We start from the raw sequence: 20,370 nt of genomic DNA on the forward strand, positions 1-20,370 counted from the left end.
ATCATAACGTCCTCACCCAACACTAACCTCACTTCAGTCAATCCTGCCACTATCATCACTATCACTGAACATCACCTAAAATAGCCCTGCTTCCCTTGTCAATCTAATACCCATCATTATCATTATCCTCCCACCATCACTTTCATCACATTGACCACACTCTTATCCCCCCTTCACTAAAACCCCCATGCAACCCTGACTTAGCATCATGTCTTTCATGTTCCCCTTTGGCTCCCATGTATTTTCTGCCCTCTCGTTCCCTTACATTCCTGCAACTCTCCTTCCCTCAATGACTTTATAGCTCTACTGATATCTGCATCAAATATTTACCCAATTTTCTTACAATGAGATTGTGAGTAAGCAATGGTACGTCTCTAAAATACAGATACAAGGCAGATTAAATGCTCTACAGTCACCTTGTTAGTGCTTTAGAGTTTTGACATCCTTGCAGTTCTTCAGGCCTAACCATTTTCGACTATTTCATCAAAGTCTTCCCTCAAGTAAAAGGTCAGAAGTAAGGATCTTTAAGATCCTCATTGATCCAATGCTTGCATGCAGCAAGGCCAAAACAATATTCAGGCTCAGGATGATAATTGGAAAGTAACAGTTGTGCCACACTATTGCCAAGCAATGACCCCCTCCAGCAAACTAACTTCTCTTGAAAGTTATTTGCATTAACATTGCTGATTTTCTGGGGGGATTAGCAATGATCTGAACCTTAACTGCACAAGCCATGTAAAAGAAATACATAAACCATGTAGCTGAACAACAGGTAAAAGAATAGGATTTCCACGGTGAGTTGCATCACCTCAGTCCTCAAAACCACCTACAGGGCATGTGATAGGATATTCTTCATTTTCCTGGATGAGTGCAATTTCACTAATGTCCAAGAGGCTCAGTACCATCCATGATGAGGCATTTGCTTGTCTGGTACATCATCCACCAACTTGAAACAATCATTGTTTTCACCACTGGTAACAAGAGCACCAGTATGTGTCATGTGTAGGATGTACTGTAGCAACTCACCTAAGGTCCTTCAGTAGCATCTTCCAAACCTGTGACACCGAAGACCCAGAGGACAAGGGCAGCAGGCACATGGGAAAACTACCATCTGCAAGTTCTCCAAGCATTCTGACTGGGGGATCATCCTGAAGCTTTCTCCCGAACAGCATTGAGAGTATTCAGATTTCCTCCGTGGACTGTAGCAGTTCAATGACATAACGTTTCAGTATTTTCTCGAGTAATTGCCCATCGAGTAGGGGTGGGTAACAAACTTGTTAACAATGCCTACATCTCAGGAACAAATTATCTTTTTGTGCAATGTTTACTTTTGTGAAAGGACATTTAGTTAGGATATTCACCCTGTTTTTCTCTCCATGGATGCTCCTGGCCTTCTGTGTATTTCCAGCAATGTCTGTTGCTGTTTCTGATTTGTCGACATCCATAGTATTTTGCTTTTATAGAAAACTCTGTACAAAAGTCCAATTTTTATTCATTCTTGGTCCTGTGAATAGACTGTCTAAAATATCCTTTTTAGTTATTTATACAAATCACATAACTTCAAAGCCAGCATGGTATTGGTAGTTTATTTATAAACCATAACTCAATCAAGCCAACAATTCATTTTCAAAGAAATGAAGCCCCATTCGCTAAACTCAAAGAAAAGTTCTTAATCAAATTAAACAATAGAGTGTTAATACTTTGGTCTGAAGAATAATTGGATAATATGGTTTTAATATACCAGTTAAACTAATATGTTCATTGAGATTGTGCTGTATGGTATGAACACTTGATGTTGAGAAAAAAAATTGGTTTATTTCGGGTCAATTAAATAATGGGAACCCAGAGTTAAAAATACAATTGTTAGTCATGCCTTCATCTAGAGTTTCTTCCTTAAATCTCTGTCTATCAACTCTGTACCTCCTTGTTATCTCTTTGCTTACATTTTTGGCCACCTTTCTTAATATGTCCTGCTATGGCTTATTGCTAAGCATTGTTTAATGACTCCTGTGAAATGCCTTGATATGCTTGTCTATATTAAAGGTGTTATAAAAATCACCTATATAAAAGTTGTTTTTGTTAATCAGGTCTGTTATAGAACTCCAATCCAAATCAACTGCATTGTCATGATTTCTGTCAAATATATTGGTGGGTCTGTCCATTTAAATTAAAAGAGAAACCAATTTCAAACATAGGTTTTGTCCTTGAATTTTTTTTGTGAATGCAAATTTTTAGTAATTACATATTTTTCAAAAAGATAAACTCTCTGTTTGTATGCTGCAGAGCATTATTGAGGTCAAGGCTTTATTCTCCTTTGGTCCTGGGTAACTTGTGTGGGTTTTCTGTAAATCAGCTAAGACTCTCACTGACTTGAAAGTGCATTTGTGAATGTTGGGCGAGCTGAGCTTTGGATTCACCTGTACTTCATTTATTGGCCAAATTTCCTGTTGCCATTTAACCAACTAGATTTACACAAGAAATAGCTACTTGCACAAATGACTAGAGAACAGTTAGCAGCAATAGAATTGCATCTCCGAGCCAGTAGCTTCCCAAGCTCTATTAAGGATGGCAAAAAAAAATGCTGGTTTTGCCAGTAATAGGCATAATAACAACTAAAGAATGGCACTTAAAGGGCTCCTCTTGCACAGTGGTAGTGTCCTAAGCCAGATGGCCTGGGGTATGCCAACACATTTGGGCAGGTTGCTATAAATATGTGAATAGTACTTAGTGAAGAGAAAATTAGATTAAAGGAAAGCAATATTTTAAAAACATCCTAAAATATTCAAATTCAAAAAGCTGTTCTATAATCTTCACCTCTAGTGCACTTATTGGCCATTTGTGACAAGACGATGGTGCCACTTTCTAGGAATCTAATTGAGCTCAGTTGACTTTATTGTTCTATATTTGATTGACAGGACTCTGGACCAATGCTCGTCAAGGTGAAATAGATGGAAACAAAGATGGATTTGGTCGATTTCAGTTCACAGCAATGGCTTCATGATCCCTGGTAACCACATGATTTCCATGGTAACCTCTGCTGATTAGTCTTTAGCACCGTTATCAGTCTGTCAGGTTTTAAGATTCTCATTGGTCCCTGGTAATCATATGACTAGCATAGAGTAAAATCTCAAAAACACAAGTTGACATCACAAAGTGGTTGGAACTGATTTTTCTAAAGCTGAAAAGAATTCCTTTGTAAAAATGTTACCAGGGCTGGAAATAGAATGTAAGTTGAGGAGGTGTGTTCAAATTCTTTGCCTATTTATTATGCAATTAAGAGATCCAGTCCAGCAATGATTGTAGAGCAATTGCAGGAAATGTGTAAAACACTACCAATTATTCTCTTGCATTGTTTAAGAACTAACTTATGCTCTGGACAATGGCTTTAAATCTTTACCATCATCACTCAAATTGTTGATTGGTAATTGTTATAATTACTGAAATAATTCTCCAAAACTAAGTATTTCCATTGCACATTTTACATAAGAAATATGGTCCTGTGAAGTTTTCTTGGGATGTTTTACATTAAACACATTTTACATTTATATTTCATTGCACTAAACTGTAGAAATATGGGCTGAAAATGTGTTGCTGGAAAAGCGCAGCAGGTCCAACAACACATTTTCAGCTCTGATCTCCAGCATCTTGCAGTCCTCACTTTTTCCTGTAGAAATATGGGTACAATCTGCATGATATACCATTTGCACGTGCTGACACAATTTCGTAGTAGGAATAAGACTTCTGAGATATTTGCAACTCTGAGGGAGAAATGGAACCCAAGTGGAGGAGAGAAAGAGGGCTAACTTAAAAATAGTTTCTTAATGTGTGTTTTCAGAAATAAATAACTCAAATGTTTTGACTTCAGGAACATGGATGGGAAAAGGGCCTGAAAACATTGTGGGGGAAAGAAACTCAGCGAGTTACTTGGTTTATTTTCTGGCAATTATGAGTTCCAGGTTCCTGGGCCTTAGGAGAAATAATTAATGAAATGGTACTTCTACAGATTTTTAAAAATTCATCAAATTAGCTTCTGATTTGTTTTCATTTAGACAATACAATTTTTCAGCTAGTCAGAATCATAAGTGCAGTATATCAGTGATTGATTATCCTGCATAGTCATGAGAATCGTATAACACAGGAAATATGTTTGTGCAGAATGAAATCTTCAAAGAATTGCACTAATCTTTTACTTTCAGATGTTGGCTGCTCTGTTGTATGTATAGTTGTATTTTCTGCACTTTGTCAGATTTATAATAGTTATGGTTTAGTTTTATATCTTGACTCAACCATTGCAACGCAAGCTATTTTTGCCATTTTACTTTGATATTGTCAATGTTGTGACACATCCTGAAATCTATTTCAGTGCCATCTCTTTCACTAAATATTGTCTAGTGTGCTGATATAAGCTTTGCTTCAATCCCAGCCTCTGATATCATTGTTTCAATTCTGTCTTCTGCATCAGCCACCTTTAATGGCTCTTACACTGCAGTTTTCTAATGTGGGCAGAGCTTTCTTAGTGTGCATCAAGATTTGTCAAACTTGTTCAATGGGGATTTTGACAGAGAAGAAGAAATAATTTCATTTGTCAAAACAAGTTTCATGTTGAAGACAGTGGTAAATATTATGCTGGATATTGTGTTCTTACCATAATAAAATAAATTTTAGCAAACTAGAGCCAGATGTTAGATTGAAGGTAGGGGTTGGGGGAAGGAAAATGGAGAGACAGGAGTGGAGTTCTTTTAATGCATGAGCTATTGGTTAGGATGCATTGCCTGAAAGGTTAGTGGATGCAAATTCATTAGTAACTTTCAAAAGGGATTTGGATATTTATTTGCAAAAGAGAAAATTCTGGGCTACAGGAAAAGGTTGTGGATGAAGCTAATTGGATGTCCCTTTCAAAGAGCTGTCAGCATCATAATAGGCTTCTTCTGTGCTTTATGATTCGGAAGTTCTGAAACCTGAAACAGATTTCTCAATATATAACAGTAACTGTCAGCAGACTTCATTGTTGCCTAGTGTTTTATTATCTTGGATGATCCTATCTGTCAAATCTCTTCTACATTGTCATTGCCATCACTAATGTTCAGCTACAGAGATGAACAGTAAGTTTGAAAAGTTAAACAAAATTGAAGGGTTCGGATGACCTCAAACAGTGAGAATAAATTTAACTTGTCGTTCAACCCCCTCATTGAAACCAACTCTGACCTTTCAGATGAATACAAAAAACAGTACACTACAGGAATAGGCCCCTCGGCTCACTAAGACTGGTGCCATTCTGTTAAATATATTCTGTACCCTCTCTACTTTCTTGCAATCTGTAAACTCTGAATTTTCATCTTCTTGTCTCCTCCCTTGTGCAGGATTTTGGTCAGTAGGTTACTCTTCCAGGACTTCTGCTAGACAATTTTCACGTTACTTGTGGGTAAAGTCTATGGTTCACGTTGTGGCAAATTTGTCTGTCATTCCCATTAGCAGACCAAGAAATCCAAAGAAGGATGCCTATGATAAACTCTGGAATAAGTTCCAGATAAGTAAGTCTGAGTTAGCCAAACCCTGCAACCTTGTCATAATGACCACATTAACTAATTGGGGCAGAGTTAAGCCATGCTGGAGTACAAGATCGTGGGCAATCCTGTGGCGAAGACTCCAAAAAGGTCTTGCCTATGCCCTAAATGAGGATGCACCAAAGGACGTCTTTAATGTGGATGGTTTACCATCAACAAAATCGCTCTTTGCACATTTCTTTTTTAAACATTAGTGGCAGAAAGCGAGCAATGAATTGCACCAACATGGATGGCACTGAACATTTGCTGCTTTGAGATTAAAAGTTCAAGAAGTCATGTTGTTTGTAAATATTAAGACGCTACCTGCATAATATGGGGCTAATATGACTTACAGCATTTTGAGGCACAGATCAGGAAAGCGCACACAGGGTGAAAAAGTAGATTTTCATTGTGGTAATCCTGAAGAGTCTGAATGCCTGCCTGTTCACCCAGCTGGATTTCTAGTTGAAGCTGCATAGATGTTAAAAATGCTCTGTGATTTCCCGACACACCACAGAAACACAGAAATCATGTTTGTCTACAGACCCATCCAAAGTGCTGAATGGGAAAAGATCACTGAGGCTTTTCGAGAGTGAGCTCCTAACAATTAACTCCATTATAGTAAATTTTGAACAGTTGAAAATTAAAAGCATTTTCCCATATATTTAATGAAAAATTACTGTTTTTATCATTACTTGGATGCAGATTGAATCTCATAGGGACCTTCTGGTTTTCTCAAATCTCACCTTAACTCTCTTTCCCCCCCACCCCCGCCAAAATTTACAGTAGCTATACGTGCTGAAAACATCAAATAGTCTTAATTATTTAACTGGATGCATGAATCTGTGGGAGATAGTTATTTTCATGTTGAACCTATTCTTTGAAAACCCAGTAGATATCTGAATCTATCCTGGGAGTTGCAGTGGGAGAGGGACTCCCTGAGATTCTTGTAGAGAGAGGAGGAAAACCTCTTCAAGGCAGACATCCTTGCAAGAGGATTCGCAGTAGATGAGGCGGAAGATGAGGCATTCTTCCTCCAGGCGTCTGGTGGTGAGGGAGTGGCGGTGAAGGAGGCCCAGGACCTCCATGTCCTTGGCAGAGTGGGAGGGGGAGGTGAAATGTTTGGGCCACGGGGCGGTATGGTTGATTGGTACGGGTGTCCCGGAGATGTTCCCTAAAGCGCTCTGCTAGGAGGCGCCCAGTCTCCCCAATGTAGAGGAGACCGCATCGGGAGCAACGGATACAATAAATGATATTAGTGGATGTGCAGGTAAAACTTTGGATGTGAAAGGCTCCTTTAGGGCCTTGGACAGAGGTGAGGGAGGAGGTGTGGGCGCAGGCTTTACAGTTCCTGCGGTGGCAGGGGAAAGTGCCAGGCTGGGAGGGTGGGTCGTAGGGGGGCGTGGACCTGACCAGGTAGTCACGGAGGGAACGGTCTTTGCTGAAGGCGGAAAGGGCTGGGGAGGGAAATATATTCCTGGTGGCGGAAATGTCAGCGGATGATTTGGTTTATGCGAAGGTTGGTAGGGTGGAAGGTGAGCACCAGGGGTGTTCTGTCCTTGTTACGGTTGTGGGGGGGGGGGGGGGGGGAAGAGTCTGAGGGCGGAGGTGCGGGATGTGGATGAGATGCGTTGGAGGGCATCTTTAACCACGTGGGAAGGGAAATTGCGGTCTCTAAAGAAGGAGGCCATCTGGTGTGTTCTGTGGTGGAACTGGGCCTCCTGGGAGCAGATACGGCAGAGGCGGAGGAATTGGGAATACGGGATGGCAATTTTGCAAGGGGTAGGGTGGGAAGAGGTGTAATCCAGGTAGCTGTGGGAGTCGGTGGGTTTGTAAAAAATGTCAGTGTCAAGTCTGTCTTCATTAATGGAGATGGAGAGGTCCAGGAAGGGGAGGGAGGTGTCAGAGATGGTCCAGGTAAATTTTAAGGTCAGGGTGGAATGTGTTGGTGAAGTTGATGAATTGCTCAACCTGCTCCTGATGCGGTCTCCTCTACATTGGGGAGACTGGGCGCCTCCTAGCAGAGCGCTTTAGGGAACATCTCCGGGACACCCGCACCAATCAACCACACCGCCCCGTGGCCCAACATTTCAACTCCCCCTCCCACTCTGCCAAGGACATGGAGGTCCTGGGCCTCCTTCACCGCCGCTCCCTCACCACCAGACGCCTGGAGGAAGAACGCCTCATCTTCCGCCTCGGAACACTTCAACCCCAGGGCATCAATGTGGACTTCAACAGTTTCCTTATTTCCCCTTCCCCCACCTCACCCTAGTTCCAAACTTCCAGCTCAGCACTGTCCCCATGACTTGTCCGGACTTGTCCTACCTGCCTATCTCCTTTTCCACCTATCCACTCCACCCTCTCCTCCCTGACCTATCACCTTCATCCCCTCCCCCACTCATCCATTGTACTCTATGCTACTTTCTCCCCACCCCCACCCTCACCCTCCTCTAGCTTATCTCTCCACGCTTCAGCCTCACTGCCTTTATTCCTGATGAAGGGCTTTTGCCCGAAACGTCGATTTTGAAGCTCCTTGGATGCTGCCTGAATTGCTGTGCTCTTCCAGCACCACTAATCCAGAATCTGGTTTCCAGCATCTGTAGTCACTGTTTTTACCTCTTTGATTTTAACCCTACTGCGAATCCTCTTGCAATGATGCCTGTCTTGAAGAAGCTTTCCTCCTCTCTCTACAAGAATCTCAGGGAGTCCCTCTCCCACTGCAACTCCCAGGTCATTTCCTCTGCCCTGAAGCTCTTCAACCATGTCGTGAAACAAACTTGCTACCACAGCCACATTTGCTTCCTCAGTGCCTGCCTCCGTAACCAACTCATCCCACATGGTTTCCGGACCACCTTTAAACCAGCAGAGTTCGGACCTGAACAGGACAAACAGTACAAACTACAGATTCAAAAACACCAGCAACAGTTCTCCATCAAGATCCTCCGCTCCACGCTTGCAGTTATCCGCCAGCACCTAACCTCTCTACAGTCAGCCCTGCCTCAGCTGAGGGCCACACTCTCTCAGAATTGCAAAGGACCCACTCTGTACTACATCCTCAAGAGAATTCATACTCTCAACAAACAGTATTTAAATTCCATCTCAAACATCAAAAACTGAAAGTACAACAAACTTTTATCTACCCACCTCCATAACCAGCGCTCCTCAAACATTCCAGAAGATTCCCCTGGCCTCTCAATCTACTCAGACGCCATTAGCCATGCGGCTGATGCAGCTGCCACCCCCACGCTGATTGATGATGTCACTTCCGCCCCGTCATGGCCACTTCCACCCCTCACAATTCCTCATGCATCACATGTGACATCACTTCCGCCCTTCACATCATCGCTGATGCCACATGCTCAGTGACTTCCACTGCCCTGGTCACCACCACTTCCGCCCCCACCAGCGCCACTCACCTGCATTCTGCTGACATGCCGCCCACAGACCCCACTGTCACTATCCCCACCCCCCAGAACCCCGAGGGGGACACTACCCTTGCTCATGACTCCACCCCCATTCCCCCACCATCACACCTTCTCCAGTTACAGGTTCCGCCCCCACTCCCAGCTCTACACCCATGCTAGATCCCAACTCCCAGCCCTGCCAAGTTTTCATCATCTTCCAACCCCCCCCCCCCCAGACCTCCCCCTCACTGAGGACGAACGATCAGTCTTCAGCAAAGGACTCACCTTCATCCCCCTCCGTCCACGCATCAATGAATTTAATACACGCCGTGACGTAGAACAATTCTTCCGTCGCCTCCGCCTCCGAGCTTACTTTCACAATCAGGATTCCCACCCACCTTCCGAGGACCTCTTCGCCCACCTCCAACACACTGCATCCACCTAGACACCCCACACTGGCCTATTACCTGCGCTCGACCTCTTCATATCCAACTGCTGCCGGGACATTAACCACCTCAACATGTCTACCCCCCTCCCCCACTCCAACCTCTCACCCTCACAACGCGCAGGCCTCCAATCCCTCTGCTCCAATCCCAACCTCACCATCAAGCCAGCGGATAAAGGGGGCGCAGTGGTAGTCTGGCGCACTGACCTCTACACCGCTGAAGCCAAACGCCAACTTGAGGACATCTCTTCCTACTGCCCCCTCAACCGTGACCCCACCTCCCCCATCACCAAACTATCATCTCCCAGACCATACAGAACCTCATCACCCCAGGAGATCTTCCACCCACAGCTTCCAACCTCATAGTCCGGGAACCCCGCACTGCCCGGTTCTACCTCCTTCCCAAGATCCACAAGCCTGACCACCCTGGCCGACCCATTGTCTCAGCATGCTCCTGTCCCACTGAACTCATCTCTACCTACCTCGACACTGTCCTATCCCCCCTAGTACAGGAACTCCCTACATATGTTCGAGACACCACCCACGCCCTCCATCTCCTCCAAGACTTCCATTTCCCCGGCCCCCAACGCCTCATCTTCACCATGGATATCCAATCCCTCTACACCTCCATCAGCCATGACCAGGGCCTCCAAGCCCTCCGTTTTTTCCTCTCCAGACATCCCCAATAGTACCCTTCCACCGACACGCTCATTCGTTTGGCCGAACTGGTACTCACCCTTAACAATTTCTCCTTTGAATCCTCCCACTTCCTCCAGACCAAAGGGGTAGCCGTGGGCACACGTATGGGCCCCAGCTATGCCTGTCTCTTTGTTGGCTACGTAGAGCAGTTGATCTTCCATAATTACACCGGCACCACTCCCCACCTCTTCCTCCGCAACATTGATGACTGCATTGGCGCCACCTCATGCTCCCGCGAGGAGGTTGAGCAATTCATCAACTTCACCAACACATTCCATCCTGACCTTAAATTTACCTGGACCATCTCTGACACCTCCCTCCCCTTCCTGGACCTCTCCATCTCCATTAATGAAAACAGAGTTGACACTGACATTTTTTTACAAACCCACTGACTCCCACAGCTACCTGGATTACACCTCTTCCCACCCTAACTCTTGCAAAAATGCCATCCCGTATTCCCAATTCCTCCGCCTCCGCTGTAGCTGCTCCCAGGTGGACCAGTTCCACCACAGAACACACCAGATGGCCTCCTTCTTTAGAGACCGCAATTTCCCTTCCCACGTGGTTAAAGATGCCCTCCAACGCATCTCGTCCACATCCCGCACCTCCGCCCTCAGACCCCCCCCCCCCCCCCCAACCGTAACAAGGACAGAACACCCCTGGTGCTCACCTTCCATCCTACCAACCTTCGCATAAACCAAATCATCCGCTGACATTTCCGCCACCTCCAAACAGACCCCACCACCAGGAATATATTTCCCTCCCCAGCCCTTTCCGCCTTCAGCAAAGACTGTTCCCTCCATGACTACCTGGTCAGGTCCACGCCCCCCCTACGACCCACCCTCCCAGCCTGGCACTTTCCCCTGCCACCGCAGGAACTGTAAAACCTGCGCCCAAACCTCCTCCCTCACCTCTATCCAAGGTCCTAAAGGAGCCTTCCACATCCATCAAAGTTTTACCTGCAAATCCACCAATATCATTTATTGTATCCGTTGCTCCCGATGCGGTCTCCTCTACATTGGGGAGACTGGGCGCCTCCTAGCATAGCACTTTAGGGAACATTTCCGGGACACCCGCACCAATCAACCACACCGCCCCGTGGCCCAACATTTCAACTCCCCCTCCCACTCTGCCAAGGACATGGAGGTCCTGGGCCTCCTTCACCGCCGCTCCCTCACCACCAGACGCCTGGAGGAAGAACGCCTCATCTTCTGCCTTGGAACACTTCAACCCCAGGGGATCAATGTGGACTTCAACAGTTTCCTTATTTCCCCTTCCCCCACCTCACCCTAGTTCCAAACTTCCAGTTCCACACTGTCCCCATGACTTGTCCGGTCTTGTCCTATCTGCCTATCTCCTTTTCCACCTATCCACTCCACCCTCTCCTCCCTGACCTATCACCTTCATCCCCTCCCTCACTCACCCATTGTACTCTATGCTACTTTCTCCCCACCCCCACCCTCCTCTAGCTTATCTCTTCATGCTTCAGGCTCACTGCCTTTATTCCTGATGAAGGGCTTTTGCCCGAAACGTCGATTTCGAAGCTCCTTGGATGCTGCCTGAACTGCTGTGCTCTTCCAGCACCACTAATCCAGAATCTGAATCTATCCTTCTGCCTCCCCACCACTGTTTAATAGCTTTAGTGTCTTCCTCATTTCTTTTAAATACTGGAACCTCTGCGCTTAAGAACCTTGACTTTAGCTGTAAACCATGTGGTAGCTCGTATCAATTTTCTTCAGTAGATGTGATGCTGATTCATCACGTGGCTATGTTGGAATTGTTTTAGAAACGTGCATTAACTTTAGTAGAAAATATTTTGCATAGACTAACCATTCAGGTAAATATGTATCACGTATACACATTTATTTAAAATTGTCTACCCAATTCAGTAACCAAGGAAGAAAAGCCCTGATAAAAGCCCTGAGATTGCATGTCCAATGACTGTCTGCAATCATTTTGTTTACTATTCGGAATAATCTACATCTGGATTGTATATTAATCCTGATTTGGGCCTGGACTAGCTTAAAACAAGAAACCTTTCCAATGAGAACAGACAGAAACCTGATGAGATCCTTCAGGAAATTAGTTTCTCAAACTTCAACCCAGTTTTGTTCTTCATTTGTAAGACCAAGACAGCTGTTAATTTAGCACAAACTCAGTAGTCTCATTCATACACTATAGATAAATCCAAGATGTGGTGAGGGCGGGCAGGTAAATCTAAAAAAGGCAAACAAGGTCAACAGATGATGTAGTTGCCCAGCCAATAGTAGTTGGGCATTCAGTGCAGATGAAATGTTATGCATTGGAAGCAAAAATAGACATCGTACATGTGTATTTTGTTCTTACTGCTGAATTATTTAAGGGAGAAACTGAAAGCGATTAGGGCTATCCGTGCATTCAAATCTAACAACCTTCATTGCTGTCCAGTCGTTGGTGCAGAATTGAATACAGTAAGTGAAATAGTGAATTGTTTGAGTGACACTGTTGGCTGAGAGTGGTTCCGCATTTTAATTTTTGTCCTGTAATCATCACTGATACTCCAGGGTTAATTATTAATCCATGGTGGTGATTTGGTAAGGAGTTTGAAGCTGCTTAATGTCAAGACTAATCTGAAAAACTGGAAAGGTTTGGATTACCCATTTTTCCAATGGATGGATAAGAAGAGTCCATGTGTACGTGTGTAAAGTATGAAAACCTATGGAAAAAGTGAAACAAAAGACAGGTTTAGAACTGATGGCAGAGGGTTCTTCACAGCGATAAAAACAAGTTGAGCAGTACAATTCATGGTAGAAGATGTTCTTATTCATTTCGCTTTTGAACCGATGTCCTATCTTCCCTCTTGGGCGGATGTCAGACGTCCCAACTATAAATTTGAAGAGCGGTGGTTCTAAATCAGCACTGGTAAAACTGGATGTTGTCATTTTTTCCATTGACTGCTGCGTTCTTGCATTGCAGTAATAATTACCTTTCGTTTGTTGTAAGGTGCTTTGGGAAGTTTTTAAGTCATGAAAGCAGCTAGAAAAGTGCAAGTTTTTCTTTCAGCATGGAGCCTCCCATTTTCACCTAATTGAGAGTGTGCAATACCTTTCACGGTATTTTCTCAATCTAATCAATGGGAAGTGTTAACCTCACGCTGATCAAGTTGTAGCCTGACTGCTTGTTTTGTCTACCCCGTCCTTATACGTTCCTTGCTGTCCTCATTAAAATAGATAACACGTTCTTTACAGTTTAGGAATGTGGCTGTTCTGATATTGATCTTTGGCCCCAGGAATCCACACCACGATTTTCACAGTCAACATCAACATCAAAATAAATAAATCTATAGATGTTTTCAGATTGGTGCCCAGGATCCATTTTTCATGTTGCTTTGACTTTGAGCATGGGAGCAGGGGCACAGTAAATGTCGTTCTCGAGGGGAGCAATGTGTGGTTTGTGTGAATCTCACACGTGCATGGTTGTCATATGACAATACACTGTCATGGTGTTACTATTCCTGAATGTGAGTACTGGACAAAGTACCAGCCATTTTTCATGTAATATCTCCTCAGGTCTGCTGCTTACGCATTTAAATGCTGAAAAACCTCCCCAGTTAGCCTTGAAGACCCAGCTGCAATGCACCCGCAGAAAAATTCAGGTTATCTTTTATTTCGCATCACTACCTCTGAGTACTGTGTGAGATCTAGTGCAAATAGATCGGATTGGCAGAGGTTCCAATTCTTAAACGTGGTGTGAAAAATTCATATTTTCTTTGAAACTAGAAGGATCTTTTACTCCCCATGTACTGTGGTAACTTATTATTGTAGACAATTTAGTTATTAATGCTGCCAATGGTTTAAGTGAGTTTCACTATTAGCAAAGAATGCAATGTGATCCAGAATAACCAATGTTTATGTTAATTATCTTACAAAGTCAGCTAAGATGAGTTTGCCTTCCTGCTCCTCACTCATATTATATTGATTTGGTAAGTTGCTCAGTGAGATTGCACAGATCCGTAAATATCTTAAGCACCACCAGTTGGGTTCTTGCCTGGTCAGTAAAATCGACATTTCGGCTTTTGCCCGAAACAACATCGATTTTCCTGCTGCTTGGATGCTGCCTGAACTGCTGTGCTCTTCCAGTACCACTAATCCAGAATCTGGTTTCCAGCATCTGCAGTCATTGTTTTTACCTTCTTGCCTGTTCATATCATTTCACCCACTTTAACCCTGCCCTGGTACTGACCAGCCTGGGTAGGTAATTATGTTAGCTATACATAGTAGGTAAATATAGATCAGAATATACTGGTGTCTTTCTCCTGCCTGAAGCAGTTAAAAGATGGATGAACGATAGCTTTCCATCCAGAAGCCAAGTTGTGATTTGGCACCCTCAAGTGGTTTGAAGCACACCCTGCACCTTCAGGAAACTTTGTCAGCTTGCATGTGTTTAGTGTTTTTCATAATCTCAATGTGTCCCAAGCCACGTAACGCCAATTATGTATTACTGAAAAGTAATTACTACTACAGTTTAGGAAAGGTGGCAACTAATTTTCTCATAGCAATATACTACAAAGAGCAATAGAATCATGAACAGATAATGTCTTTCAAGGTTCTGTGAGTAACAATGTCCTGGGGATCCTTTACATTGGCTGAGATGGGAGAGTTAACATCTCTTCCATAAGATAACACCGTATTTTTCCCTTCGTATTTCCACACAACCATTTAGACTGGAGAGTGACTTGATCAAAGATTATGTTTAGAACCTATCCTGACAAAGGAACTCAGTGTGCTCCCTGTGTAGATGCTGTCTGCCTCGAATATTTCCAATGTTTGAGTTGCTCACATTTCTAGAATCTGTAGCCTATATTATATAGTTTGCAGATTGTGGGCATTGCTGACTAGGTCTGTGTTTGTTTCCAAACACTGATTTGTTTTTGGAAAGTGATGGAAAGTTGCCTTCGAGCCATTGCAGTACACATGTTGTACAGCTACCGTGCTGTAAGGAAGAAAGTGCTGGGATTTTGACCCAGTGACATTGGAGAAATAGTACATGTGTAATTCCATATCAGGATGGTAGGGGGTGGGGTACGGTATGGAAGATGCTGCTCAAGGAGCCTTGGTGAGATTCTGCTCTGCATGTTTTAGATGGTGCACGCTACACCCCCAGCATTGTTTGGGGGGGAGGAGGTGAAGGGAGTGAGAGGTGAAGAGAGTGAGTGCTGAGTTTGTGGTTCTGAGGTCATTCAAGTGAGCTGCTTTGTCTTTGGTGTTGATCTTGAGCATTGTTGGAGCTGAACTAATCCCATGCAAGTAGGGAGCATTCCAGCAAATCTCTGACTTGTGCCTTTATATATAATGGACTGGATTTGAGGAGTCAGGAGGTGATGATCATTGTAAAGCTCTTAGCTTGTGTCTGTGGTTCCTATGTTTAGAGCTGGTTTATCATTTGCCACAAGGATGTGGTTGGATTGCATGTACTTGGAAATGTTTTTCATAACATTTTTAAGTTGCTTTCAGGCAATGATTCCATATACTGTATTGAACAAAGTTGCATATTTCTGGATGTTTAAAACTACCATGTGTTATCAAAACTGTCTTAAATGAAGTCATTTTTATACTGTGTAGTCTCTAAAACTGAGGTATAAAGTTCACCCAAGCAGACAACTGAATTTTCAATTGTAGTTAGCCTGGAATGATTAATTTTGTACTTTTATATGTCATTTTGGATAAGATTCCTGATTTGTATCTTGTGTGTGACCTAAAATAATAATTTAAAAACTGATGTATCAATGACAAATTCCAATAAATCTGTATGTAGTGATAATGACAGTATAAGACGTTGTATGATTTCTCCAGCCACCAACTAACTACAGACATCTACTACAAACCTATCGACTCCCACAGCTACCTGAACTACACCTCCTCCCACCGTGCCTTCTGTAAAAACACCATTGCTTATTCCCAATTCCTCCGCCTCCACCGCATCTGTTCCCAGGATGACCATTTCCACCGTAGAAAATCCCAGATGGCCTCCTTCTTCAAAGACTGCAATTTCTCCTCCCACTTGGTCGACAATGCCCTCCAGTGCATCTCCTCCACCTCCTCTACCTACATCCTTGAACCCCACTCCTCCCAATGCAACAAGGACAGAACACCCCTTGTCCTTGCCTTCTACCCCACCAACCTCTGTATACATCGCATCATCCTCCATCACTTCCGCCACCTACAAACAGACCCCACCACTAGGGATATATTTCCCTCCCCACCTCAATTGTGATTTGGAGAGACTGTTCCCTCCGTGGCTCCCTTGTTAGGTCCACACCCCCCACCGGCCCTCACCCCACACCAGGCACCTTCCCCTGCCACGGCAGGAAGTGCAAAACATTGAGGAGGTACGACACCAATGTGCGGACAGTTTCAGAGAACATCTCTGGGACACCCGCACCAACCAACCCCACCGACCTGTGGCTGATCACATCAGCTCCCTCTCCCATTGTACTAAGGACATGCAGGTCGACCGCCAAACCCCAACCACCCGATGCCTGGAGGAAGAACGCCTCATCTTCTGCTTTGGAACCCTGCAACCACACAGAATTAATGTGGATTTCACCAGCTTCCTCATTTCCCCTCCCTCCACCCTATCCCAGTCCCAAGCCTCCAACTTGGCACCGCCCTCTTGACCTGTCCATCGTCTTTCTGTACCTATCTGCTCCACCCTCCTCTTCGACCTATCACCTTCTCCCCCACCTTCATCTACCTACTGCATTCTCCTCTCCCTTCCCCCTTCCACAAGCCTCATTCCTGATGAAGGGCTTATGCCCAAAACATCAATTCTCCTGCTCCTCAGATGCTGCCTGACCCCTGCTGTGCTTTGCCAGCACCACACACTCAACTCTGATCTCCAGCGTCTGCAGTCCTCATTTCCTCACTTTCTCCTCCACTGTGTGGTTGTAAATCTTTGGAAAAATAAATCCTCAGGCAGTTGGTGATTCTTGTGTGAATTTTAAGCTTTTGGATTTTAACAGTTTCAGTGTTGTCATTTTAACTCCATTGATGCAAGCATCAGTCATGCCTTCAGGGATACATAGGAAAGCTTCCTTTTCCCCGGTCTCTCAACAGCACCCTCTGCTGCATCATTGTGGTATTTTCACTTAAAACATCACTTACTCTTGAAATCCTTTTGAGTGACAGAACAGAATTTTCACCCAGATGTGTAGGTAGGCGGGTGAATAATTTCCTGCTGCTGATCAGCAACAAGATTCTCTGGCAGTATCATACCTGCAGACAGTTTTCCTGGAGGTTGAAGGATTATCCTCCTGCAAACAGCAGGTTGCCAATTTAAGCTAATGTGAAGACCCTTTAAGGCACGTTTCTGAAGACCGACTGGAGTTTTGCCTGAGGAACCGTGCACTTGCCTGAAAGCAGCCTCCCTGTGACAGATAGGAGTTCAAGTGTTTCTGCAGGCTTTGGAGCTTTCCTGCCTATTTGGCCATAGGCTGCTCTGCAGTAGTTGCTTGACAGCTCTGGCTATTTTTTTAATTTCAACCTTTTTTAAAGTTGTTGAGACTGAGAATTGAAGTGGAAATGCCCTTTTCGTTCACACCTAAAATGTTGGCTGCTGCTCCATAGGAGCTGGAGGGCCTCCTAATTTCCTTGCAACTTCAAGAACACGTCCGTTGTCCTTTAATTAGACACAAATTGCCAATTTGGGGACACTCACTGTTAGGTGACAGTTCGTAACACACTGTGCAAAGACCCCCATTTAAGTCTGCAATGCAAAATCCTGCCAAGAATCTCAGTTTTGTAAGATAGACCTGCATGAAATCTTTACCAGTGACGGAGAGAGGTGGTATTCATGCCCTCAGTTCAGGCGGAGATATTTTACTCCATGCTGCCCAAAGTGCCGAATTTGCTTTTTTAAAACTAAATACACTGTAATTTTTATTAGCACGAGCTCAATGGTAATGTGGTTGCTCGGAGAACAAGTGTTCTTATTTAACACACCATTTTCTGTAATTTCTGTGTTTAGGTTGCATGTTCAGCTTGTTATCAGTTTCTGATGGAGGTTCAAAATGAAAAAAAAGGATCTTTTAACCTTGGGGTTCCTAATGGATGTTTCATTGTGGATGATGATGTGCAGCTTTTAGTACAAATACAATCCTAAGAATGAGATCTAAAGCAAGGTCATCTACTATAATTTCCCATAAACCTGGCAGACATTTTTTTAGTGTGCAACATGTAGAAATATTTGTAAATGTCCTTGACTTTCAGTGTCTACGATTGAATCCTTCATGCTGAGTAACAAATATTCTGAAGAACTGAGACCTGTATTAAATCACTGTGCGGAACAGCTAGATATGTAATCCATGTTGCCTAACTAATCTTGGTTAAGCCTATTGTTCGTGAGGACCTGACTTTGACAGTCAGAACAGCATAGATATTTCTGTGTGGAAACAGCTGCTTAGAAGCTTTGGCTCATCCCTTTGTTCTTCCCATCTGTTCCAGAAAAGGAGTTTGCGTTTTTTATTTCATTAAAACTTGGTAAATCGACCATATCTTAGTAGTGACCATGATTTATGACTTTGTCATTGGTGAATTATGACCTTCCTTTAATTTTGAGGGAATGAATCTCATTTTGTCGTATTGGTGTGTTATTTCTGTGCTTGAAAGATTCCACATGGAATCTCTTAATGAGCAAATTCCCTCATTGGACTCATTTTAAAAATTGTGTGATTAGGGCTCCTTTAATTGCTTAATTGAATAAGGCATTGAACAGACCGTTCGTATAGACCAGGCAGGTTGCAGGTTTGCTGCTGATTTTTGTAGATGAATGTAGTTCTCTTTTTATTCTAGTCACCATTTTTCCACAATCAAAATCACAAAAATGGCTTATTTAATTATTTAATGCATTACTGTTTGTGGTTCAAATTTGTTACTGTATTTCCTTACAGCCCAACAGTGATTGCACTTTGAATGTGAGGAGGTTTGTGATGTTAAGAAGTTGTGAAACACACAAGATAAATTCAGTTCTGAAGAACAGTCATTAGATTTGAAAAATGAACTTTGTTTTCCTGTGCGTAGATGCTGCCAGACCTGCTGAGTTTCTGCAGCACTGAGTTTTTATTTTTGATTTTCAGCATCAGTATTATTTTACTTTGACTGCCTATATAAATGCAACTTTTCCTGGGGTTGCGACTCTTATTTTAACATTTTTTGGCCTATGCAAAGCATTTGTGCACTCCGGTAATGGTTTTGTTTGGACGTTTGTCTGGGGCAGGTAGGACTTGAACCTGGATCTTCTGGCCTCGAGGAAGGAGCATGACCACCAAATACGAGACACAAAACTACATCATGTATACATTTCTTTCAAATTCTTTGCCACGGTGGGATTTGAAACTTTAACCCAACCTTGAACTACTATATACTGGCCCAGTGACATTACCACTTGCCACTATGTCCTCTCATCTATTGTTGTACAGTTCAGTACATTAAAGTTTGGGTGCTTGATGATTAGCCTGAGGTCTTTACCCTGTTGGGGGATTGTGGAAAGAAAGTGAACTTATACAGTAGGTGAGAGATGATGCCTTCCTTGAGTGTTTCATTAAATTGCGCCCAAAGTGTGACGACTCCAATGTAGGTTGGTCCAGCGTAGACAATGGAGGTCTGCCTTTCAGTTACTAGAGGCTAGATGCTGGCGTGGACTGGGTCAGAAAGACTCTTAATCTGAGCTTTTCATCACTTTATTTTGCTAATTTATTCCTAGATCTGTAATGTTGGAGGTTTTGTTTCTTTAATTTTCTAATTTTCTTTTCCCTAAGTATTTGTTCTCCAGAATTTGTACCTAATTACCTTTGTACCTAGGATGACACTGTAATGTGGTGACTTGTAAACTTTTCACTGTATTCTAGTACGTGACAATAAAACTAATTCAAATAAAATTCTGGATACTCTGTTCATGCTGTTAATTGTGAGGAGTACTTTATTGGCTTTGATTTTTGTTACTGTACTGTATTAGTTCCAAACATTTGTACAATTGGTTTGATTTTGATTTTGATTTTTGCTTTAATATTACTCTTGTGGTTCCATCCATGTAAGTTTATGCTACTTGGTTTTCAGGTAAACCTGTTGATACTCTTAAACTGAGATGACAGCAACTGCACTGCGGATAGGGGACCAATTAATCCTAGAAGAGGATTACGATGAGAATTACATTCCAAATGAACAAGGTATTTGAACATGGGTTTACTTTCTATCTGTATTTACTAGTTGATTTTGAGTGCTCCAAGTAGCTTGTTGGATAAGGC

The 20,370-nt window shown here is 43.3% G+C and overlaps 1 protein-coding gene across 14 annotated transcripts in view; it reads left to right on the forward strand.

Annotated features, from left to right (window-relative positions):
* Positions 1-20,370, forward strand: part of cep164 (centrosomal protein 164) — a 215,000-nt gene that overhangs the window by 11,172 nt on the left and 183,458 nt on the right. For 6 of the 14 annotated variants that reach the window (XM_087976366.1, XM_087976367.1, XM_087976359.1 and 3 more), the window contains exons 2-3: positions 2,916-3,007; positions 20,183-20,292. In XM_087976366.1, coding sequence (XP_087832492.1) covers positions 20,211-20,292 — 82 coding nt within the window. In that variant the 5' untranslated portion in view covers positions 2,916-3,007; positions 20,183-20,210. Of the gene's footprint in view, positions 1-2,915; positions 3,028-20,182; positions 20,293-20,370 lie in introns of those variants that run through there. The other 8 variants (XM_087976370.1, XM_087976371.1, XM_087976368.1 and 5 more) reach the window with 4 other exon arrangements.

The sequence above is a fragment of the Chiloscyllium plagiosum genome, unplaced genomic scaffold, assembly GCF_037043375.1.
Source record: "Chiloscyllium plagiosum isolate Xiang-an unplaced genomic scaffold, Cpla_swu_hap1 HiC_scaffold_29, whole genome shotgun sequence".
Taxonomy (NCBI): domain Eukaryota; kingdom Metazoa; phylum Chordata; class Chondrichthyes; order Orectolobiformes; family Hemiscylliidae; genus Chiloscyllium; species Chiloscyllium plagiosum.